This window comes from Narcine bancroftii, chromosome 3, assembly GCF_036971445.1.
Source record: "Narcine bancroftii isolate sNarBan1 chromosome 3, sNarBan1.hap1, whole genome shotgun sequence".
NCBI lineage: Eukaryota > Metazoa > Chordata > Chondrichthyes > Torpediniformes > Narcinidae > Narcine > Narcine bancroftii.
In genome coordinates this window covers 2,075,430-2,101,822 of record NC_091471.1, presented here as the reverse complement: position 1 = coordinate 2,101,822, position 26,393 = coordinate 2,075,430, and the positions used below count along the sequence as shown (strand labels likewise).

Here is a 26,393-nt window from a genome sequence, read left to right as displayed (position 1 = left end):
CCTTTGTCCTATGTCCCAGGTCAGGGAATGTTAGACTGCAACTGTGGGGAGCTTCACTGGGAACGAGGAGTTGAAGCACCAACTGCAGATTGAGGAGGGTGTATTGTAGTGGACGGACCCCAGGGATGGGTGAACATGGGCAGGGTGCCAATGTGAGGGGAAGTTAAGGCTGACAGCAAGGAATGTGGGAGCTGGTCATGAGGCCAGGCATCTTCTGGGGAGAGAGAACTGAGTGAAGAGTTCATGCCAAGCAGCCTTCATCAGAAGCGGGCTGTTATCCCCAGAATTTAATCCATGAAGGTTGTTCTTCACAAGCAACGGAGGGGGATGCTAGTGAATGAAGAGATCGTTCTTCACATGACTGCAATTTGTGTTTAACCTTTACAGCTGAACCATCACAAAGCTCAGAAACAAGGGCAACAATGACCACAGTCATACAATATAGCAGAGAAACAGTGGGTAAGGAAAATTTCCTGGAACATCACAACATCCCTTTTCCAGGGGTACAAGGTCCATAGGGTCTGTCCCTCCCCCAGGGATACAACATTAATGGGGTCTGCCCTCACCCAGCGGTACAAGGTCCATGGGGTCTGCCCCTGCCCCAGGGATACAACGTTAATGGGGTCTTACCTCACCCAGCGGTACAAGGTCTGTGGGGTCTGCCCCTGCCCCAGGGATACAAGCTCTGTGGGGTCTGCCCCAGCTCCAGGGATACAAGTTCTGTGGGGTCTGTCCCTGACCCAGGGGTAGAAGATTTGTGGGTCTGCCCCTGCCCCAGGGGTACAAGGTCTGTGGGGTCTGTACCTGACCCAGGGGTAGAAGGTCCATGGGGTCTGTCCCTGCCCCAGGGATACAACATTAATGGGGTCTGCCCTCACCCAGTGATACAAGGTCCATGGGGTCTGTCCCTGCCCCAGGGATACAAGTTCTGTGGGGTCTGTCCCTGACCCAGGGGTAGAAGATTTGTGGGTCTGCCCCTGCCCCAGGGGTACAAGGTCTGTGGGGTCTGTACCTGACCCAGGGGTAGAAGGTCCATGGGGTCTGTCCCTGCCCCAGGGATACAACATTAATGGGGTCTGCCCTCACCCAGTGATACAAGGTCCATGGGGTCTGTCCCTGCCCCAGGGATACAACATTAATGGAGTCTGCCCTCATCCAGCGGTACAGGGTCCATGGGGCCTGTCCCTGCCCCAGGGATACAACATTAATGGGGTCTGCCCTCACCCAGTGATACAAGGTCCATGGGGTCTGTCCCTGCCCCAGGGATACAACATTTATGGGATCTGCCCTCACCCAGTGATACAAGGTCCATGGGGTCTGTCCCTGCCCCAGGGATACAACATTAATGGGGTCTGCCCTCACCCAGTGGTACAAGGTCCATGGGGTCTGCCCCTGCCCCAGGGATACAACATTAATGGGTCTGCCCTCATCCAGCGGTACAAGGTCTGTGGGGTCTGTCCCTAACCCAGGGGTTGAAGGTCCATGGGGTCTCTTCCTGTCCAGAGGTACATCAGTGGGATCTTTACCTGCCCCAGGTGTAGAAGGTCCATGGGATCTGTCCCTGCCTAGGATAAGATCCCTTATCATATTAATGAAACCTGACCCTGTGGGGTTGGTGCTCTACCATCTCCCCTCTCCCTGCAGCTCCAATGGACCTGAGCATGGTGCTCCCTGCAGTCCTTCTGCCACTGCTGGCGATCCTGCTCATCGGCATCACCATTGCCTGGCTGCTGTGGATGAAGAAGTTCCCGTGCAGAACCCAGGGTGTTCCGGCTGGATCACCGCCCTCTGCTCCCATCAGGTACACCAGCACAACGCGGGGGCAGGCAAACTGGTGAGGGGCCAGACAAACTGGCACAGGACCTGACCATCTGGCATGATGGGGCTGAGGCAAACTGGCATGGTGCGGGGCTCAGAAATCTGACACAACACATCGCAGGTCCTGGGAAACCGGCAAGGAGAGGGATTAGACAAGCTGGCAAGGCATGGTGTAGGGCTTGGCAATCCACCACGGCTTGGCACGAGGCCTGATAAACTGACGGCACGGGGCCTGGCAAATATTGGCAGCATGGCATCTGGAAAACTGGCTCAGCTTGGCACGGGGCCCAGCAAACGGGCATGGGTCCAGACTGCATCGGTGGGTGGAGGTTAGCACTGTAACAGAGAGGGACAGGATGGGGGATAGGGATGGGGATGGAGCTTTAAGCCCCACTGTTGGGGGTAAGTGGTAACCAGTCCTGGGAGGTCATGGATATTAGATGCCCACCCCCACTGTGGGAACCCTTCTCCTACACTTTCCTCATCCTCTCCCCTCCTCTCTCTCCTCCTCCCCCTCCCCTCCTCTCCTCCCCTGCCTTCCCCATCCACCACCCCTCCTCCTCCTCCACCTCTCACCTCATCCCCTCCCCTCACCTGTCCACCTCCTTCCCTCTCCTCTTTCTTCTTTCCCTCCCCTCCCCCTCCTCTCCCCACTCCCTCCCTCTCATGTTCTCTCCCTCTCTCCCTCAGGACCTCGGAAGACACATATGTGTTTGTGTCGGACACGGGAATCGTTCAATCCCACAGGTAGCACCACCCTCCCCTCAACCTGTGATGTGAGGACTTCTCGGGGTCTCAGGTTCCTTTTGAACCAAGGACTGGAAGTTTTGGGGGGGGATTGAGAGGTGCTGCAGATATATTGTTCTTGTGGCTACCACAGACTTGTGGAGTGAAGGGCCTGTTTCTATACTGCACTCCTCTCTGTTTCTTCGATGAGCCTTCTGCATTTCCATCTGCTTCAACGAGATTTAATGCAGGCACAGCACCCTCCTGCTCCCCTCAGCATAAGGGATCACTATAGTTCCTAATCCATCCTTGTTGACTGCTCCCTGTTGGACAGAACTTTTCCACACAACCCCTCATCTTCCCTGCATCCGGGGAGCAGATGCGCATTTCCTCGAGTCCAGCAGTCAGCGTTCACGCCGTGGTCTCCTCACTGGAAAGACTAGAGTCAGGGGAAGTAGAGTGTTGGAGGTGGGTCACACCACACGGAGACTTCTCCGTTTGTTTGGACGAAACTCATGGCCAGATCCTACTTGGGTTCTCAGTGCAGCAACCCCGCTCTCAGCTCAGACATAGTACTGTTGAAGAAGGGCCAAAGTAGGAATCCAAGCATTTCAAGTCAATTAGCCTGATGCACCACACTCAGCCCCCTCTTCCAAATTGTCACTGTATATGGTGAACAGTTGTGGGCCCAACACCAACCCCTGTGGCACTTGATCACCACCAACCACAGAGGGGTTCCTGTATCCCAACTCTCTGCCTTCTCCTAGTTCACTGATCCTCTATCCATGCTAATTCACCCCAACTCCATGCATCCATATCTTAGTAAGTCCTTTATGCAGCACCTTATTGAACACTTTCTGGAAATCTAAGTAAACAATGTCCACGTGCTCCCCTCTATCCACTGTACCTGTTACATCCTCAAACATATCCTTCCCTTCCTGAATCCATGCTGTGTCTGCCTGCTGGACCAGTTTCTATCCAGGTGTCTTGCAAGATCATCCTTAATGATAACATCAGGTATTTTCCTGACTACAGGAGAGTTTTTCCCACGGTACGGGAATCTAAAACAAAGATTGAAGGGGCGAGATCGCCTCTTGAAGGGCCGAGATGGGCTGTTTCCATGCCATAAACTGTTTTATATATATATATATATATATATATATATATATGGTTATATGAGTTTGAGATAAGTCAAAGCAGGCAGGAGCTGCATAGTAAATCATAGAAACCAGGAGTAGGAGAAGGTCACCATCAGCCCATTGGACCTGCTCCACCATTCAATAAGATCATGGCTAATCAGTCTCCCCTTCCTCCTTTCACTCCACACCCACTGATACCATCAGCCAAATATGAAGACATCTGATGAATCCGCCTCATCCACATTTTGTGGGATGGAGTGCCACAATTTCACAGCCCAGTGGCTTCCTCCTTCTCCTTAGTCTGTGACTCCCTTGTTCTGGACTTCTCCAACATCCAGAATATTCTTCTTGCATCTAACCGGTCCACTCCTGTCAGTTTTTAAAATGTTTCAATGAGATCCCCTCATTCTTCTGAATTCCAATGAGTTTAACCCTCTGTTCTACAACTGTTCTACAACCCTGGAGAGGTGTTGTAGAACAGACAGACCAAGGGGTCCAGGTACACAATCCCTTGAAAGTGGCAACTCAGGTAGGCAGGGTGGGGAAGAAGGTGTTTGGCACGCTGGCCTTTATTGGCTGGGGTACTGAGCACAGGATGGGGCACCTCTGGCTCCATGTTGTAGAGTTCTGGGGTTCTATGCTTTGAAGCCTCTTACACACAGCCATCTGATTCTACCACTGCCCGCAGCAGGCCATTCCAGGCACTCACCACTCTGTGTGGACAGATTATGGAAAGTTGCACAAGCAACAGGGTTGTTGTCATGGAGGACTTCAATTTCCCCAATATTGACTGGGTTCTCTTTAGTGCCAGAGGCTGATAAGGGGTAGAATTTGCAGTGGGTCAGAGAGAGTTCCATCAGGAAGGAGGCCAATAGGAAACCCTGTATAGGTAACTGGGCCTGGCCAGGTGTTTCAGTGGGGAGCATTTTGGGAATAGTGATCACAATTCCTTAATTTGTAAGATAGTTGTGAATAAGAATGAGCTGGGATCTTGTGGGAAAACACTAAATTGGGAGAGGGAGGGATGACCTTATAGAAGTTTATAAACTAAGAAGAGGTTTGTGGGATATGGTCAAACCCAGGCAGAAGAGACTAACCCAGAGAGTTGGGCTGAATGCTCTATTTCCATGCTGCCTTGCTCTAAAACCCTAGCGCCACCTGTCCACGTAATTGCCCCTGACTTTATCACCTTTTCTGACAGCTTGATCCATAGACCCACCAATCTGCATGGGAAATGTACATCTCCCATCTCTCTTTCCCCTCTCATATTAAGCCTACGCCCTCTGTGTTTCGACTCCTTTACCACTCCCATTATCTACATCCTGAGTAATTTAAAGTAGTTCTGAGAGTCCTACAGCACCAAGTTGGTATTCTGGGCTGGTCCTATTTGCCTGCATTTGGTCTACATAAGGTTTCTTGTGCCTCAACAAGAACAATTCCAACCTGTCCACCCTCTCTTTGTAACTAAAGCCCTCCATTGGGAAAATCCTGGGCAATCTCTTCCGCTGGTTGGTGTTGCACACAGTTTTCCCGGTGGACCTAACCCATGTTCTGCACAGTCCTGCCCCTTTCCACGCCATTGACAGAGAGCGAGGAACTTGCATCCCAAGGCCACATTGTACATCTGTAGGAACTGCTAAACTCACGCTGCATAGATATCCGTTCAGCAAAAAAACCTTGTGTCATTTATTCTCCATTTCTAACCTCAACAAACTCCCAGCCTGCCCTTCTCTGCCACGGCCCTGTAGAACCTGATTCACCATTCTCCTCAGGTGACCGTACGCTCTCCTCACTCCCATTGTCGGCCTTTGCATGTACATTAGCGCTCGATAATCTCCACCACGGTTGTCACTCACTGAACCTGTCTCTAGCCCAGCGCCTGCCCATTCCGGGAGGTTGCTCAAGCTGTTCCCATGTCTGGTAAGTCCTTCGTACTGGCACAACGATGTCAAACATGTGGTGAACCATCACACCCAGACCTGTGCTCCTCCTGTTTCAGTACAAACATGTACCCTACCCCTGGATCGCCGAGTGTGACCATATCTATTTCGACAATCTGACCGCTACACACAGGCCCGAAAACATCTCCAGGGGATTGGCAGTCGCGTGGATATTACCACACTCTGAATAATGTCACCAGCAGCGACTGGCCCTAGGTGAGCCCCGTGTGGACGTGTGGCTGCACCACTTCAACACTCCTTCGGTCCCTGCTGTTTTGGCCCAGCCAGCATTTGACCATCTAAAATGAAGGAGCATTCCCACTACATTCGGCCTGTAGGGTGTGTGGGGACATTTCAGGACCTCTCTGGATGGGAACGTTTGGGGTTAATTGAAGGTTCATTACTTAGAGACAAGTGTGCAGTGCATTAATTGTTTTTCTTTCTGGTGCAGGGCCCCTGTTGATGTCCCCATGGAAATGCATGCCTCTCTCCCCAAATCAGTACTGTGACGGTGTCAGGGGTGAGTGAAAATGGATTGGGGTGGCAGTTCCATGTGCCTGGCCCCACACCGATCCTGTAGCCCTGGCACAAGGGCTCGACAACATCTGCAGTGCCCAAGCGCTTCATCTCACTGCACGGACAACACCCAAGACCCTCCTCGTGGCTTCGATAAGCACCAATGCTACCAGCTGGATCTGGCTCTTTCCTCCACTGACCTCCCCTCTGATTGTTTCTCCCCACTGCAGCTTGCAAGGAAGTGAGGGGGACCTGCCCAGTCAACTAACACGGGGGAAGGGGGAAGGGCAGGAAGGAACAGGGAGGGCAGTGGTAGGGGTATGGAACAGTGGCAGGAAGGGACAAGGAGGGCAGTGGTAGGAGTATAGAACAGGGGCAGGAAGGGACAGGGAGGGCAGAGGTAGGAGTATGGAACAGGGGCAGGAAGGGACAGGGAGGGCAGTGGTAGGAGTATGGAACAGGGGCAGGAAGGGACAGGGAGGGCAGTGGTAGGAGTATGGAACAGGGGCAGGAAGGGACAAGGGCAGGCGGATGAATAGGGGAAGGGGCAGGGGTAGAAGCACGGAAGGGAAGGGGGAGGGTTAAGGTTAGGGGAGAGACAGAAGTAGGGGAAGGGCAAAGGGGTATACCATTTTAGATACTGTTGGAGAGGACCTACCAGGGGCAAGCCACAGCGATCAGGTCTCTGGTCCAGAGTCTGGTCCTGTGGCGAAGAAGAGAAGGGAGGAGAAGAACTGTAGTGATAGGGGATTTCATAGTTAGAGTTGAGTGGAGGAGTTTTGAGTATCCCGGATGTGGGGTGTTGCATCCCTGCTGCCAGGGTCCAAGATATCTCAAATCGAGTTCACGGCATTCTCAGGAGGGAGGGAGAGCAGCCAGATGTCATGGTCCATGTTGACATGGGTAGGAAGAGTGAGGAGGTCCTGCAGGCTTCATGTTTCTGGATCATTGGGCTCTTCCAGGGAAGGTGGGACCTGTTCCGATGGGACGGTTTGTATCTGAACTGGAGGGGGACTAATATCCTTGAGGGAAGGTTTACTATATAACCATATAACCACTTACAGCACAGAACAGGCCAGTTCGGCCCTACTAGTCCATGCCGTAACAAATCCCCACCCTCTTAGTCCCACTGACCAGCACCCGGTCTATACCCCTCTAGTCCCGTCCTATCCATGTAATGATCCAGTCTTTCCTTAAATGTAACCAATGATCCCGCCTTGACCACGTCTGCCGGAAGCTCATTCCACATCCCCACCACCCTCTGCGTAAATAAATTTCCCCTCATGTTCCCCTTATAATTTTCCCCCTTCAATCTTAAACCATGCCCTCTAGTTTGAATCTCCCCCATTCTTAATTGAAAAAGCCTATCCACATTGACTCTGTCTGTCCCTTTTAAAATCTTAAACACCTCTATCAAGTCCCCTCTCAATCTTCTACGCTCCAGAGAAAAAAGCCCCAGTCTGCACAACTTTTCCCTGTAACTCAAACCTTGAAATCCTGTCAACATTCTCGTGAACCTTCTCTGCACTCACTCTATTTTGTTTATATCTTTCCTATAATTTGGTGACCAAAACTGTACACAGTACTCCAAATTTGGCCTCACCAATGCCTTGTACAATTTCATCATAACCTCCCTACTCTTGAATTCAATACTCCGATTTATGAAGGCCAACATTCCAAATGCCTTCTTCACCACACCATCTACCTGAGTATCAACCTTGAGGGTACTATTTACCATAACTCCTAAATCCCTTTGTTGCTCTGCACTCCTCAATTGTCTACCATTTAATGCATATGACCTATTTAGATTTGCCTTTCCAAAATGTAACACCTCACACTTATCTGTATTAAATTCCATCAGCCATTTCTCAGCCCACACTTCCAGCCTTCCTAAATCACCTTTTAATCTACGGTAATCTTCCTCTCTGCCCACAACATCACCAATCTTTGATTCATCCGCAAACTTGCTTATCCAATTCTCCACCCCTACTTCCAGATCGTTAATATATATAACAAACAATGGTGGACCCAGGACCGATCCCTGAGGAACTCCACTAGTCACCGGCCTCCAATTGGACAAACAATTTTCTACCACTACTCTCTGACACCTCCCATCCAACCACTGCTGAATCCATTTCACTACCTCCTCATTTATACCTAATGCCTCCACCTTTTTTCCTAACCTCCTGTGGGGAACTTTGTCAAAAGCTTTACTAAAGTCTAAATAGACAGCATCCACAGCTTTCCCTTCATCAACCTTTTTTGTAACCCCCTCGAAAAAGTCAATCAGGTTTGTCAAGCATGATCTACCCCTGACAAAACCATGCTGATTACTCCCTAGCAATCCCTGTACCTCCAAATATTTGTAAATACCATCCCTCAGAACACTTTCCATCAACTTACCCACCACAGACGTCAGACTCACGGGCCTATAATTCCCAGGTTTACATTTGGACCCTTTCTTAAACAGCAGAACCACATGCGCCACCCTCCAATCCTTTGGCACTAACCCCGTGGCCAGTGACATCCTAAATATCTCTGTTAATGGCTCCACTATCTGTCCACTAGCCTCCCTGAGTGTCCTTGGGAATATTTTGTTCAGTCCTGGAGATTTATGCACCTTTAGTGGATAGTGCTGCTCTGTTGGGTTTAAACTAGTTTTACAGGGGGGAGGGGAACCAGAGTGACAGAACAGAGAGAGGAGTGGAGGAGGGAAAAGATGATGTGAAAATTACATGCACCGTTAGAAGTTAACAGGTTGAACTGTTCCCAGATGCATCTATTTCAATGCAAGGAGTATCGTAGGAAAAGCAGATGGGTTTAGAGTGTAGATTGGCTCATGGAATTATGACATTGTGGCCATTAGTTGAAACTTGGTAGCAGGAAGGGCAGGACTGGCAGCTCATTGTTCCAAACTTCCATGGCTTTAAATGGGATAAAACAGTGGGGAATGAAATGGGGAGGAGTGCCATTGCTCATTAAGGAAAATATGCCAGGCAGGACAGACCAGAGGGCTCATATACTGAGGCTATATGGGTGGATCTGAGGAACAGGAAAGGTCTGACCACACTCATGGGGTTGTATTATAGACCACTCAATAGTCAATGAGAATTGGAGTAGCAAATCTGTAGAGAGATAGCAGTTACAAGGTTGTGATAGTGGGAGATTTTAACTTTCCACATGTTGACTGGGACTCCCACACTAAAAGGGCTGGATGGGTTGGAGTTTGTCAAATGTATTCAAGAAAGTTTTCTAGATCAATATATAGAGGTACCAACTAGAGAGAGTGCAATACTGGATCTCCTATTAGGGAATGAGACAGGACAGGTGACAGAAATATGTGTAGGGGAACATTTTGGGCCCAGTGATCATAAAGCCATTAGTTTCAAGTTAATTATGGAGAACGATGGGTCTGGGCCTCAGGTTGAGATTTTAAATTGGAGAAAGCCCAATTTTGAGGAAATGAGGAAGGATCTAGAATGCGTGGTTTGGGATAAGTTGTTTTCGGGCAAGGATGTGCAAGGTAAGTGAAGCTCTTCAAAGGTGAAATTTTGAGAGTACAGAGTTTTTATGTTCTTGTCAAGATTAAAGGCATGGTTAGCAGGCAGAGGGAACCTTGGTTTTCGAGGGATATTGGGGATCTGGTTCGGAAGAAGAGAGAGGTGTAGAACAGATAGAGGGAACATGGTGCAAATGAGGGACTTGAGGACGATAAAAAATGCAAGAAAAAGCTCGAGAAAGAAATCAGGAAGGGTAAAAGAAGACATGAGGTTGCTTTGGTGACAATGTGAAGGAAAATCCTAAGGGTTTCTACAGGTATATTAAGAACAAAAGGATAGTAAAGGATAAAATTGGTCCCTTTGAAGATCAGAGTGGTCGGCTTTGTATGGACTGGAAAGAGATGGGGGAGATCTTAAAATTGTTTTTCATCAGTTTCACTCAGAAAACGGGCACAGAGTCGTGGGAAGTCAGGAAAACAAGCAGTGAGATCATGGAACCGATATAGATTAAAGAGGAGGAAGTGCTTGTTATCTGAAAGGAAATAAGGGAGGATAAATCCCCAGGGCCTGACAAGATATTCCCTCGAACCTTGAGGAGGCGAGTGTAGAAATTGCAGGGGGTCTGGCAGAAATCTTTAAAATTTCCTAATCCATGGGTGAGGTGCCGGAGGATTGGAGGAGAGCTCACGTGGTTCTGTTGTTTAAAAAAATGCTCCAAATATAACCCTGGAAATTTTAGGCCAGTGAGCCCGACGTCAGTAGTAGGTAAATTGTTGGAAGGTGTTTCTAAGAGATCAGATATACAATTATTTGGATAATCAGGGAATGTTGATTAGGGAAAATCAACATGGCTTTGTGTGCGGTAGGTCATGTTTAACCAATCTTAGATTTGAGGAGGGTTACCAAGAAAGTTGATGAAGGAAAAGCTGTGGATGTTATCTATATGGACTTCAGTAAGGCCTTTGACAAGGTCCCGCATGGTAGGTTTGTCAGGAATGGCCAGACGCTCGGTATTCATGGTGAAGTAGTGAATTGGATTCATCAATGGCTGGACGGGTGAAGCCAGAGGGTAGTGGTTATAGATGACACTTACCTTATTCTAATATATCCTAATTTCAAAGTATCATCTTCCAAAGTGAGAGCTGCGATATCCCAAATTTACATCTCTTTAATCCAACAAATCCAACTCTGTGGCAGTTACTTTATGTAGTTTTAATTTGTTGATAAAACAGGTAAACATTTTGCATAGTTTTGCCACAAGACTTTCATAATGGTGAATAACAAAGCATTTACTGTATAAAGATACAAAGATATATAGAGATACAAAAACTTAGAGATACAAAAAAATTCAAAGAAAAATTTCTCGTGCTCATGCTTCCTTCACATCTTATAGAAAAAGAGCAAGTCAATAGCATGGGTGAATATTACAACGTATTACATCACAGTCACTATATCACTATGGTAACAACTTACAATAGTTCTCCTTAAGAGACAGGTGCAAAATTAGCTTAGAATCAAAAACACAAGGCTTTAACTTTTACAGTGGTGGATGATACTTCTCAGACTGGAGGCCTGTAACTAGTGGTGTCTCAGGGATCGGTGCTGGGACCATTGTTGTTTATGATCTATATCAATGATCCAGAACAGATAAGAATATGGTAAATTGGATCAGCAAGTTTCCAGATGACCTTAAGATTGAAGGCGATGTGGACAGCGAAGAAGGTTTTCAAAGCTTGCAGAGGGATCCGGACCAGCTGGAAAAATGGGGTGAAAATGGCCAATGGAATCTAATGCAGACAAGGGTGAGGTGTGGTTTGGAAGGACAGGGGTAGGGCTAGGATCAATAGGAGTAGGAGAGGAAGAGTGGTTGGATAGAGGTAGGTAGAGGGGGAGAGGTATGTGAAAATCAACCCGGCAGAATCAAAGAGCATGGAATCACTTCTTTATTGTCTTACGCTTGGGAGAGTGAGTTCAAGAAGGGATCTGTGTGAGACTCTACAGTTTCACGCAGCTGGCAATTCCTGCTTTTACAACATGTAACCTTGTGGTGTCCGCTGAAAAGCTGGCAAAAACAGGATGTCTTGACTTCTTTTATTTGGTTTTAGTACATTCTTTGTGGTGTTAGATACTATCAAGGGTGGTCATGTTAGAAGCAGTCACCTTCTCACCTATGATACAAGACTATATTCTCACCCATTTCATTAACCCTTTGTTAAACATATTCATGAAACTTATTTTTTCACAGGTAGGGGCAAGGGCCAGGGGTGGAGGTGGATCATAGCAGAGGGAGAGAAGGTGGGATTGTCAGTCTGGTCATTCACTTCCTGACCACCGACCATTGATTCAAACTCCTTTCACCCAGTCTTGCAGATCATCCGACCTGACATCTCTCCCCACAGAAGCTGGCCCGCTGTGTGACACTTCTCCCCACAGATACTGTCCTACTGAGGAACATCTCTCCCCATGGATACTGTCCTACAGAGGAACACCTCCCCCCACGGATACTGGCCCGCTGTGTGACACTTCTCCCCACAGATACTGGCCTACTGAGGAACATCTCCCCCCACGGGTACTGGCCTGTAGGGAAGCATCTCTCCCCCATGGGTACTGATCAGCTCTTGTTTCCCCCGCTCCTCTATTGCCTCCTCTGTCCGTGAGGCTGTGCATTCCAGGCGCCATCATGTCTGTTCTCAGCCCTTACCTTTTCTTTGTCATGGAGATGGGTTTCTGCTCCAAGAGCATTGCCGAGCACAATGCTTTACTCCCCTACACGCCGGTGCTGGCCGGCAGGCTGACTAACTGCTCCACTCGTAGATGGTGAACTTCGTGCATTTATACTGCAATAATTCTTTGCCATGTGATTGTGTTTTTTCACAGAATAACAGTCCTGCAACTTTGTGAGGGGTTAACTCTGGCCAATAAATTGACTGAACAGTGAATAAATATTTTCTGTGCTGTAATGTTCCATGGTTCTATCGATGACAATTAGCAGTGGACCCGATACGAACCCCTGCGACACACCACTGGACACAGGCCTCCAACCAAGGAAAAGTATCTCCACTACTTCCCTCTGCATCCTTCCACTGAGCCAATACTGAATTCAATAGGCCAATTTACCTTGGATTTTAACCTTCCAGACTAACCTGCCACGTGGGACTTTGTCAAGGACTCGCTAAAGTCCATGTTTATAATGTCCACTACCTTGACCTCATCAACCCTCTTGGTCACCTCTTCAAAAACTTTGAGACTTGATCTCCCACTTATAGATTCACAAGGACTCCCTCTGATAATCCAAATGTCGGTAAATCCTGTCTCTCAGAATCTCCCCCAGCACAGTTCCAGTGCATGCACACACAGGTACACACACACACACAAACATACATACACATACAGGGACAAATCATACACACACATACAAGCACAGACATATCACACACACACATACAGGCACACACATCACACCCACATACATACACATACAGGCACACACATCACACACACACAAACACATATGGGCATACATACATACATAGATACATGCATACAGGCACACAAACAAACATATATACACATACACACATCATACACATATCACGCACATACATACATCACAGACATACAGGCACACACACATACATACATACACACAGATGCACACACACAAGCACTCTCTCACACACACATCACACAAGGACTCTCACATACACATCACACATACATATACACATACGGGCACACATACATCACATACACATCACAAACATACATACACACATCACACACACATACATCACACACATAGGTACACACACAAGCACTCTCACACACACATCACACAAGAACTCTGTCTCTCTGTCTCTCACACACACACACACACACACACACACACACACACGCACACGCACAAACACGCACAAACACACAAAACCCAGCACATACTATTCACATTTCCTCAGTGCTCCAGTCCAAGAACAGCAGGGAGGGGTTTTCCTGCTGCTGCGTGACATCGACTCCAGGGAGGGATTTTTAAGATTCCTTTATTGTCATGTAGTAATAGAGAAAATGTAATATTAAAAAAAATCCTCCCTGCCATAAGGAATACATGATTCACCATTAGCGTTGCCTGGTGCCTCTCACAGTATGAGATAAAGAGAAGCAAAAGAGAGACCCTTCAGAGTCACTGAGTATCTGTGGATTTGCCTTCAGTTCTCCCGCAGCCTCTGCAGCCGCAGATTCCTGTTCAATCCATTGGCTGCCTGAGTTCCAGATTCAAACCTCCAACGCACTCAGGAAGCCTTCAACGCCCGAGGCCTTTCGGGAACCATTCTTATCATCAGCCCCCTTTCAAATCCCAACTCTGATACCTGGTTCCTGTGAGACAGTCTCCAGTGGTCGGGTCCCCTGACTGCAAGTCATCCGCAGCCTGTGTGGATCCCTCAGCTGCTGAGCCCCTCACTGATCCGCTGCCATAGTCCCTGTCCTGTACGGTGGCCTCCCATACTTTTTAAAGCGTGGTATTCTCCCCATTTCTGCTGCCCCAACCCCTCATGACTGCAGCTCAGCAGAGGCTCTGCCATCTTGAGCACAGACATAGAAAAATAGAAACATAGAAGATAGGAGCAGGAGTAGGTCATTCGACCCTTCAAGCCTGCTCTGCCATTCAACGAGATCATGGCTGATCTTAAAGTTCAGTACCCCGTCCCCGCCTTCTCTCCGTAACCTTTAATACCCTTATACTGAAGAAATAGATCTAATTCCCTCTTAAATAGATTTAATGAACCTGCCTCTACTGCCCTCTGTGGCAATGAATTCCACAGATTCACCTCCCTCTGGGTCAAGAAATTCCTCCTTATCTCTGTCCTCAAACCATGGCCCCGGGTCCTGGATTTTCCCATCCTTGGAAACATCCCATCTGCATCCGCTCTGTCCAGTCCTGCCAGAATTTTATCGGTCTCTATGAGATCCCCTCTCAATCTTCTAAACTCAGCGAGTACAATCCCAATTTGCGCAATCTTTCCTCATAAGTAATTCCTGCCATTCCAGGTATCAGCCTGGTGAATCGCCTCTGCACTCCCTCCATTGCAAGAACATCCTGTGGTTTTTTTTTAACATTTTTTTATTTTTTACACAATAAACCATATTGACTAAAATACATACAGACATTTTTCTCTTGAATATGTACAGTATCATTTTCTCCCCTTTTTCCCCCTCCCTTCCCTCCCTCCCTCTCCCCCTTCCCATTAATTCAAAGTTCAATCTATAGGATACATTAAACCCGTTAAACAATGTTGTCACTCAACAAAAACAAACAAGAAATTTTACTGAGTCAGTTCTTTTCGTTATCTTCTTCTGCTGTCATTTTAGGTGGTGGAAGTCCATGGTAGGATTTCTCTATTGTATTTCATGTACGGTTCCCATATTTGTTCAAATATTGTGATGTTATTTCTTAAATTATATGCTATGTTTTCTAATGGAATACATTTATTCATTTCTATATACCATTGTTGTATTCTCAAGTTGTCTTCTAATTTCCAGGTTGACATAATACATTTTTTTGCTACAGCTAGGGCTATCATAACAAATATTTTCTGTGCTCCATCCAAATCGAGTCCAAATTCTTTATTTCTTATATTACTTAGAAGGAAGATCTCTGGATTTTTTGGGATTTTATTTAATACCTGATTTAGATCTTGCCAAAACTTTTCCACTTTCTCACATGTCCAAATTGCATGAATTGTTATTCCCGTTTCCTTTTTACAGCGAAAACATCTGTCTGATACTGTTGGGTCCCATTTATTTAACGTTTGAGGTGTAATATATAGCCTGTGTAACCAATTATATTGTATCATGCGTAACCTCGTATTTATTGTATTTCTCATGGTTCCGGAGCATAGCTTCTCCCATGTTTCATTCTTTATCTTTATGTTTAGATCTTGTTCCCATTTTTGTTTAGGTTTACCATTTGTTTCCTCATTCTCCTTTTCTTGCAGTTTGATGTACATGTTTGTTATAAATTTTTAAATTATCATTGTGTCTGTAATCACATATTCAAAATTGCTTCCTTCTGGTAACCTCAGACTGTTTCCCAATTTGTCCTTCAAGTAGGTTTTCAGTTGGTAGTATGCAAACACTGTATCGTGAGTTATATTATATTTATCCTTCATTTGTTCAAAGGATAATTTATTTCCCGAAAAACAATTTTCTATTCTTTTGATCTCTTTTCTCTCCCATTCTCTGAAGGAAAGGTTATTTATTGTGAAAGGGATTAGTTGATTTTGTGTCAATATTAATTTTGGTAGTTGATAATTTATTTTATTCCTTTCTACGTGAATCTTCTTCCAAATGTTGAGCAGATGGTGTAATACTGGTGAATTCCTACGTTGCACCAATTTTCCATCCCACTTATAGAGTATATGCTCAGATATCTTCTCCCCTATTTTATCTCACTCTAATCTGGTTTTTCCCTTGTTTGATAAAAATCTGATAGGTATCTTAATTGTGCTGCTCTATAATAATTCTTAAAGTTTGGTAGTTGTAAGCCTCCTTGTTTGTACCATTCTGTTAATTTATCTAATGCTATCTTTGGTTTCCCCCCTTTCCATAAGAATTTCCTTATTATTTTCTTTAGCTCCTTGAAGAATTTCTCTGTTGGGTGAATTGGTAATGATTGAAATAGGTATTGTATCCTTGGGAAGATGTTCATTTTAATACAGTCTATCCTTCCTATCAGTGTTAGTGGTAAGTCTTTCCAGTGCTCTAAGTCATCTTGTAATTTTTTCATTAATGGCTGATAATTTAGTTTATATAGATGGCCGAGATTATTATTTAGTTGTATACCTAGGTATCGCATTGCTTGTGTTTGCCATCTAAATGGTGATTCTTCCTTAAACTTTGTGAAATCCACATTATTCATTGGCATTGCCTCACTTTTATTTGCGTTGATCTTGTACCCCGATACTTCTCCATATTCCTTCAATTTCTTATGTAATTCTTTTATTGATATTTCTGGTTCTGTTAAGTATATTATAACGTCATCTGCAAATAGACTGATTTTATATTCCTTCTCTTTTATATTTATCCCTCGTATTTTAATTTCTGTTCTTATCAGTTCTGCTAGTGGTTCTTATAGCTAACGTGAACAGTGAGGGAGATAGTGGACATCCTTGCCTTATTGATCTGCTTAATTTAAATTGGTTTGATATATATCCATTTACTGTCACTTTCGCCAATGGTCCCTAATGGTCTCCAATTAATATATTTCTCTGGTAGGTTGAATTTTTGAATAAATAATTCCATTCTACTCTGTCAAAGGCTTTCTCTGCATCTAAAGCAACCGCTACTGTTGGAGTTTTGTTTCCTTGTACTGCATGGATTAAGTTAATGAATTTACAGATATTGTCCATTGTTCGTCTTTTTTTTAATAAATCCAGTTTGGTCTAGTTTTACTATTTTTGGTACACAGTCAGCCAATCTGTTTGCTAATAGTTTAGCTATTATCTTATAATCTGTGTTAAGTAGAGATATTCGTCTATACGATGCTGGTGTTAGTGGATCTTTCCCCGTCTTTGGTATTACTGTAATTATTGCTGTTTTGCATGGATCTGGTGACCCATCCAGCGCAGCTGGATCTTCAGCAGCGTGGACTCGATGCTGTCGACCTCTGCCATCTCGAGTACCTCGACGTTAGGGGTGTGAGCGCTCCAATGGATGTTGAGGATGGAGCGGAGACAACGCTGGTGGAAGCGTTCTAGGAGCCGTAGGTGGTGCCGGTAGAGGACCCATGATTCGGAGCCGAACAGGAGTGTGGGTATGACAACGGCTCTGTATACGCTTATCTTTGTGAGGTTTTTCAGTTGGTTGTTTTTCCAGACTCTTTTGTGTAGTCTTCCAAAGGCGCTATTTGCCTTGGCGAGTCTGTTGTCTATCTCATTGTCGATCCTTGCATCTGATGAAATGGTGCAGCCGAGATAGGTAAACTGGTTGACCGTTTTGAGTTTTGTGTGCCCGATGGAGATGTGGGGGGGCTGGTAGTCATGGTGGGGAGCTGGCTGATGGAGGACCTCAGTTTTCTTCAGGCTGACTTCCAGGCCAAACATTTTGGCAGTTTCCGCAAAGCAGGACGTCAAGCGCTGAAGAGCTGGCTCTGAATGGGCAACTAAAGCGGCATCATCTGCAAAGAGTAGTTCACGGACAAGTTTCTCTTGTGTCTTAGTGTGAGCTTGCAGGCGCCTCAGATTGAAGAGACTGCCATCCGTGCGGTACCGGATGTAAACAGCGTCTTCATTGTTGGGGTCTTTCATGGCTTGGTCCAGAATGGAGGACCATCGCCTTCCCAAGATCGTATTATATGGCGAGCTCTCCACTGGCCACCGTGACAGAGGTGCACCAAAGAAAAGGTACAAGGACTGCCTAAAGAAATCTCTTGGTGCCTGCCACATTGACCACCGCCAGTGGGCTGATAACGCCTCAAACCGTGCATCTTGGCGCCTCACAGTTTGGCGGGCAGCAGCCTCCTTTGAAGAAGACCGCAGAGCCCACCTCACTGACAAAAGGCAAAGGAGGAAAAACCCAACACCCAACCCCAACCAACCAATTTTCCCTTGCAACCGCTGCAATCGTGTCTGCCTGTCCCGCATCGGACTGGTCAGCCACAAACGAGCCTGCAGCTGACGTGGACTTTTTTACCCCCTCCATAAATCTTCGTCCGCGAAGCCAAGCCAAAGAGAAAGAAGAAAGAGAGAAGGCATGGATCTGGTATAGCGCCTTTGGAAGACTACACAAAAGAGTCTGGAAAAACAACCAACTGAAAAACCTCACAAAGATAAGCGTATACAGAGCCGTTGTCATACCCACACTCCTGTTCGGCTCCGAATCATGGGTCCTCTACCGGCACCACCTACGGCTCCTAGAACGCTTCCACCAGCGTTGTCTCCGCTCCATCCTCAACATCCATTGGAGCGCTTACATCCCTAACGTCGAAGTACTCGAGATGGCAGAGGTCGACAGCATCGAGTCCACGCTGCTGAAGATCCAGCTGTGCTGGATGGGTCACGTCTCCAGAATGGAGGACCATCGCCTTCCCAAGATCGTGTTATATGGCGAGCTCTCCACTGGCCACCGTGACAGAGGTGCACCAAAGAAAAGGTACAAGGACTGCCTAAAGAAATCTCTTGGTGCCTGCCACATTGACCACCGCCAGTGGGCTGATAACGCCTCAAACCGTGCATCTTGGCGCCTCACAGTTTGGCGGGCAGCAACCTCCTTTGAAGAAGACCGCAGAGCCCACCTCACTGACAAAAGGCAAAGGAGGAAAAACCCAACACCCAACCCCAACCAACCAATTTTCCCCTGCAACCGCTGCAATCGTGTCTGCCTGTCCCGCATCGGACTTGTCAGCCACAAACGAGCCTGCAGCTGACGTGGTCTTTTTACCCCCTCCATAAATCTTCGTCCGCGAAGCCAAGCCAAAGAAAAAAAGAAAAAGGTATGTTTTGTGTTTTTTCAATCTGGTTCATTACTTCCAGGAGAGGAGGAATTAATAAGTCTTTGAATGTTTTATAGAATTCTATTGGGAGTCCATCCTCTCCCGGTGTTTTATTGTTCAGTAGTTCTTTTTAATATCTCCTTTATTTCTTCTACTTCAATGGTTTTATTAATTTATTTTGCTTCTCTGTTTGTAATTTCAGTAGTTCAATTTTAGTTAGAAATTCATCTATTTTGTCTTCTTTCCCTTCGTTTTCAGTTTGATATAATTGTTCGTAGAATTCCCTGAAGTTTTCGTTGATGTCCGTTGGGTTATATGTAATTTGTTTGTCCTTTTTCCTTGATGCCAATACCGTTCTTTTAATTTGTTCTGTCTTAAGCTGCCACACTAGTATTTTGTGCGTTTTTTTTCCTAGCTCATATTTCTGATTTGTCTTCATTATGTTCTTCTCCACCTTACATGTTTGTAGTGTTTCATATTTTATTTACTGAAGAAAGAAAAAAATTGATACAGCGTTCCTGCAAGAAACACATTTAACTGAAGGGGAACACAAGAAATTAAAGAGAGATTGGATAGGACAAGTAACAGCAGCATCTTTTAGTTGTATCTTCCTTTATTGCTAATTCTTTTTCTGTATTTGTTATTTCCCTTTCCAACTGTTCTATTTCTCGATTGTAGTCCTTCTTCATCTTAGTTACATAACTTATTATATGTCCTCTGATTAATGCTTTCATTGCGTCCCATAGTATAAATTTATTTTTCACTGATTCCGTATTTATTCCAAAGTACATTTTAATTTGTCGCTCAATGAATTCTCTAAAACCCTCTCTTTTAAGTAGCATGGAGTTTAATCTCCATCTATACATTCTTGGTGGGATGTCCTCTATCTCTATTCCAATAACAGGGGTGAGTGATCTGATAACAATCTAGCTTTATATTCCGTTTTCTTAACTTTTCCTTGAATGTGGGCTGATTACAGGAATAGGTCTATCCTTGAGTATATTTTATGTCTACTTGAATAATATGAATATTCCTTTTCCTTTGGGTGTTGTTTCCTCCATATATCCAAAAGTTGCATTTCCTGCATCGATTTAATTATAAATTTGATTATTTTGTCCATGCTTGAGTCCAAATTAAGGTTAAAATCCCCTCCTATTAGTATATTCCCTTGCATATCTGCGATCTTCAAAAAGATATCTAGCATAAACTTTTGATCTTCTTCATTAGGTGCGTATACATTGAGTAAATTCCAAAATTCTGAATATATCTGACATTTTATCATTACATACCTCCCTGCTGGATCTATTATTTTGATTGGTACATTTTTATTGATTAATATAGCTAGTCCTCTGGCTTTTGAATTATATGATGCTGCTGTTACATGTCCTATCCAATCTCTCTTTAATTTCTTGTGTTCCCCTTCAGTTAAATGTGTTTCTTGCACGAACGCTGTATCAATTTTTTTCTTTCTTCAGTAAATGTAACAGCTTCTTCCTTTTGATTTGGTTATGTATTCCATTAATATTTAAAGTCATATAGTTCAACATAGTCATTTCGTACTTTGTTTATCTTTCCTTTCTGTTTCCTCATCACCACCTTCCCTTCTTATCCATTTCTGCTTTCTTTTTTTGAACACAGTATAAGACAACATTTCTAAAACACAAAATATTTCCACTATTCCCATATCTAAAATTCCTTTAACCCCAATAGTCCCTCCCCTCTCTGAGTTGCCCTTTGTCTCTTGTCGGGCAACCATATCTCCCCTCTTCATTTGGATTTGCGAACCCGCTTGCAAGCGTCAACTGATTTTGCAGTGACTGTTATTCTTCCCCACCTAGCCCCCCCCCAGAAAAGATTTTAATCTTCATATATAACAAAGGTCACTCTTAATTCCCTCCTTACTTCCTTTCTTCCCTTTCTTTCTCTTCTTAGTTCTTATACTTTATTCTTCTTCTTCATATATAGTTTGTTGTCATTTTTGTTCTTGTTACATCTCTTCATCTCTCTGTCTGTTTTGTAGTTGTTCTGCAAATTTTCGTGCTTTTTCCGGATCCAGCTTTGCTGCCCCGGGATAACTATTTTAAGCACCGCTGGATATTTTAACATAAATTTATAACCTTTTTTCCATAGGGTCGTTTTTGCTGCATTAAACTCTTTCCTCTTCTTCAGGAGTTCAAAACTTATATCTGGATAGAAAATTTTTTTTTGACCTTTGTATTCCAGTGGTTTTTTGTCTTCTCTTATTTTCTTAATTGCTTTCTCCAATATATTTTCTCTTGTTGTATATCTTAGGAATTTTACTAGAATGGATCTTGGTTTTTGTTGTGGTTGTGATTTAGGGGCTAATGTTCTGTGTGCCCTTTCTATTTCCATTTCTTCCTGTAATTCTGGTCTTCCTAGGACTCTGGGGATCCATTCTTTTATAAATTCTTTCATATTTTTGCCTTCTTCATCTTCCTTAAGGCCCACTATCTTTATATTGTTTCTTCTATTATAATTTTACATTATATCTATCTTCTGAGCTAACAGCTCCTGTTTTCTTTAACTTTTTTTAATCAGATTCTTCTAATTTCCTTTTTAAGTCATCTACTTCCATTTCTATGGCTGTTTCTCATTCTCTACTCTTTTTCCTATATCTGTCATGATCATCTCTAATCTATTCACTTTTTCTTCTGTACCTTTTATTCTTCTTTTTATTTCACTGAATTCTTGTGTCAGCCATTCGTTTACTGTTTCCATATATTCTTTAAAAATGTTTTTATCCATGTACTGTCCCTTCCCTTCATCTTCCATTTCTCTGTAAAAAGTTTGATGTTTTCCCTCCTCTTCTTCTGAGTACACTCCAGGATCTGTGTCCTTTACCTCTATCTCTTCTGGTTTTCTTGTTGGGTTGTTTATTTTATTTTGTTGGGTATTTTTGTTCTTCTTATTTTTATTAGAAGTGTCTTGGTGTTGGTCTTCTTCCTCTGGGTTGGTCATCTGTTGTTTCTTTGATTTCCTATTTTTATTCTCTTCCTTCTTGTTCCCGTTATTTTCTCTGTTTTCTTGTTGAGAGTCTTGCTGTTGTGTTATACTTGTCTGTTTTGGCTGTGGAGATTTACTCCTCAGCTGGTCCCCCCTCCCGTCGGTGTTGTTTTTGTCTTGTGCATCGCGCATGCGCGGTTATGCACTTTTGTTTGGCTCCGTGAACCATTTTTGTAGTCCTGAGTTCGGGGTTTCCACTGACCTCAGGGAGTGGGCTTCTCTCTCCACGGCGGGCCTCCTTGTACCGGTAAGGCCTTCACCTTCCTCTTTCGACGTCCTTCCTTCTTCTTTTCTTCCCATAGTTTTTGATTTTTCTTTCTTTGCTGCCATTTTCTCCACACTTTTATTTTTAATTTATTATGGTTTCTGTATTTGTAGCTTTGTTTTTTTCTAAACTTTTTTGGAGAGGGCTGGTATTTTTTGACCGGCCTCTACTCCATCACGTGACTTCTCGAAGTGGCAATTTTGACACCAAAAAAAACCACAGACCTCTGTGGTTGGTGCATTTTAATTAAAAACAGCATTGACTTATTTTACTGGCCATTTCTAACCTAATGGATCTGGGCAGTTGGACCCCAATTCCCACTCCTGTTTCTCTGCTCCCTGCTCTCCAGGGTCCATACCAGCAGCAACACTGCCATGACAGCTCTGGCAGTGCTGCCATTTTCTTTTCCTGAGGGGAGGTGACATGACCTCTGTGGTGAGATGTAATTACACCAGTAGGCCCCCAGGGGTCATCCCGGTGACCTTGTCTATAAAGCAGTCCAGAGCTACAGTCTAGCCTTCCAGGTTGATCTTGCAGAGAGACAAGACCCTCTTCGTGTAGATATTAGTTTATGAAAGCTGTCTTATCCTCACACCGCTGGTCTGGTTATGGTCAGTACAACCTCCACAGAGGGATTTTGCTGGTGGTATGATTCGGAATCCAGCAATCCTATTCTGGTCGGCTGCCAGTTGCTAGTGGTGCTCCACAGTGGTCGGTGTTGGGGCCACTTCTTCTTACGTTGTCTATTATGATTTAGATTCTGGATGGAATGACTTTATGGCCAAGTTTGCAGACAATATGAAGGTAGGTGTCAGTAGGTGTTGAGGGAAGACGGAGATTGCAGAGGGACTTCGACATGTTAAGAGAATGGGCAGAGAAGTGGACAGTCACGCACTTTGTTAGAAAAATACAGGCAGATTATTTTCTAAATGGGGAGAAAATTGAAAATTCCCACTGCAAAGGGACTGGGGGTCTTCATGTTGGATCGCCTGAAGGTAAACCTGCAGGTTGAAATGCTAGTGTAACCATATAACAATTACAGCACAGAAACAGGCCAGTTTGGCCCTTTTAGTCCATGCTGAACACCTTCTCCCACCTCATCCCATTGACTCGCATCCAGCCCATGGACCTCCACACCTCTCTCGTCCTTAAATATTAAAATCGAGGCCGCATCTACCACTTTGGCCGGAAGCTCATTCTACACTCCAACCACCCTCTGAGTGAAGAAATTCTCCCTCATCTTTCCCCTAAACCCATGCCCTCTTGTTTGAATCTCTCCCACACTTAATGGGAAAAGCCTGCCATATAGACTCTATCTGACCCCTCATAATTTTAAGTACCTTTGTCATATCACCTCTCAACCTTTTACGCTCCATGGAATAAAGTCCCAGCCTGCTCAACCTTTCCCTGTAACTCAAACCTTGAAACCCAGGCAACATTCTCGTAAACCTCCTCTGCACTCTCTCTATACTGCTTATATCCATCCTGTAATTCGGCGACCAAAACTGCACACAATATTCCAAATTTGGCTTCATACAACTTCAACATGACATCCCAACTCCTGTATTCAATGCTTTGATTTATGAAGGCCAACATACCCAATACTTTCTTCACCACCTTATCTACATGTGACTCACCTTTCAGGGAATTAGGTACCAGAATTCCTAAATCCTTTTGTTCTGCTGCCCTCCTCAATTGTCCATTTATTGTGGATGCCCTTTGCTGATTAGTCCCACCAAAAGGCAGCACCTCACATTTATCAGTATTAAACTCCATCTGCCATCTCTTCTAACTGTCCTGTATCCCTCTGCCAGCTTTGATAACCTTCTTCACTGTCCATAACACCACCAATCTTCATGTCATCTTCATACTTACTAATGAAGAAGGCAAATGCAATGCTGGTGTTTATTTCAAGAGGAATAAAATATAAGAGCAGGAATGTGATGTAGAGGCTTTAGAAAGCACTGGTGAGACCTCACAGCATTGTGAGCAGTTTTGGGCTCCTCATTTAAATGTGCTGACATTGGATAGGGTTCAGAGGAGGTTCACAAGGATGATTCCAGGAATGAAAGTGTTATCATATGAGGAACATTCTCTTGACCTGAACTCATTTGAATTTAGGAGAATGAGGGGGTATCTCATTGAAACATTTTGAATGTTGAAAGGCGTGGACAGAGTAGATGTAGAAAGATTGTTTCCTGCGGTGGAAAAATCGAGGACAAGAGGGAACAACTTCAAGATGAAAAGGCGTCCGCTTACAAAAGAGGTGCGGAGGAATTTCTTCAGCCAGATGGTGGTGAATCTGGAATTTGTTGCCACAGGCAGTGTAGAGGCTGGGTCATTGGGTCTATTTAAAGCAGAGACTGATAGGTTCTTAATTAACCAGGGCTTCAAAGGTTACGGGGAGAAGGCCAAGCAATGAGGTTGATTTGGAGAACGGATCAGCTCATGATGGAATGGCAGGGCAGACTTGATGGGTTGAATGGCCTATTTCTTATGGTCTAAACTTTCCTTCATTTAACTTAGAAGATCGCTGTCATTTGCTATTTTCACCTCAAAAAATGTGCTGCTGCCACCATATCTTAGCCCCTCATAATCTTGTAGACATCTATGAAGTCACCTCTCATCCTTCATCACTCCACAGAGAAAGCCCAAACTCTGTTAACTCCAAACAAAGGAACCACATGTGCAACACACCAATCCTCCAGTACAATACCCGTCTCTAATTACATTTGAAAAATCACTGTCAGAACCTTTGCTATTTCCTCACTAACTTCTCTCAAGGTCCTGGGGAAAATCCCATCTGGACCTGGATACTTATCCACCTTTTATATTCTTCAAATGCTCCAGGACTTCCTCTTTCTTAATCACTACATTCTCCATAATTACCCTCATTGCTTCCTTTACCTGCACAATTCAATATCCTTCTCCTTAGTGAATACTGAAGAAAAGAACTTGTTCAAAATCTCCCCCATCTCTTTTGACTCCACACACAGTTGTCCGCTCTGATTCTCTCAGGGACCAATTTTATCCCTCACTCTCCTTTTGCTATTAACATATTTTTAGAAACCTTTTGGATTTAATTTCACCCGGTTTTCTATTGCCACCTCATACGTTCTTTTATCTTTTCTAATTTATTTCTACATTCAATGTATTCTCCAAATATCTTTTTTCCTTGTTTTTTATATTTGTTGTAAGTCTCCCTCTTTTTTTGAATCAAGTTTCCAATATCCCTTGAAAACCATGGTTCTCTCAAACTTTTGACTCTGCCTTTTATCCTGATCGGAACATAAAGATTTTGGACCCTCAATATCTCACCTTTAAAAGACCTCCATTTCTCTACTACATCCTGCCCATAAAACAAATTGTCCCAATCCACTCCTCGTAAATCCTTTCTCATCTCCTCAAATCTAGCTTTTGCCCCACTCAAAAACTGCAACCTTAGGCCCTGACCTATCTTTTTACATAATTACATTGAAGTTAATGGCAGTATGATCACTGGACCTGAAGTGCTCCCCAACAGTAGATCCAACACTGCCCCTTCTCTACATATTGCTGTAAAAAACTATCCTGCACACATTTTACAAACTCCAATCTATCCAGCCCTTTCACAGAATAAGTTTCCCAATCTATATTTGGAAAATTAAAAGTTCCCACTATCACAACCCTGTGCTTATTACAAATATCTGCTGTCTCCCTACAAATTTGCTCCTCTAGTTCTTGCTCCCTATTAGATGGTCTATAATACACCCCTTTAAGTGTGACTACCCCTTTCCCATTCCTCAGTTCCACCCATACAGCCTTCCTGGACGAGCCCTCTAATCTATCCTGCCTAAGCACTGCTGTAATATTTTCCCTGACAAACCATGCAACACCACCCCCTCTTGCCCCTCCAATTTTATCACACCTAACGCAACAAAATCTACCCTCCTTACAATGCTCCTAGCATTAAAGTATATGCATTTCAGAGATTTCCCACTA

The 26,393-nt window shown here is 44.5% G+C and overlaps 1 protein-coding gene across 7 annotated transcripts in view; it reads left to right on the top strand.

Annotated features, from left to right (window-relative positions):
• The window catches only part of LOC138756927 (disintegrin and metalloproteinase domain-containing protein 19-like), a 173,790-nt gene that overhangs the window by 140,956 nt on the left and 6,441 nt on the right, over window positions 1-26,393 (top strand). For 3 of the 7 annotated variants that reach the window (XM_069923359.1, XM_069923355.1, XM_069923358.1), the window contains 5 exons: window positions 388-459; window positions 1,645-1,801; window positions 2,509-2,565; window positions 6,075-6,143; window positions 12,002-12,582. In XM_069923359.1, the coding sequence (XP_069779460.1) occupies window positions 388-459; window positions 1,645-1,801; window positions 2,509-2,565; window positions 6,075-6,132 (344 nt within the window). In that variant the 3' untranslated portion in view covers window positions 6,133-6,143; window positions 12,002-12,582. Of the gene's footprint in view, window positions 1-387; window positions 460-1,644; window positions 1,802-2,508; window positions 2,566-6,074; window positions 6,144-12,001; window positions 12,583-26,393 lie in introns of those variants that run through there. The other 4 variants (XM_069923356.1, XM_069923357.1, XM_069923361.1 and 1 more) reach the window with 4 other exon arrangements.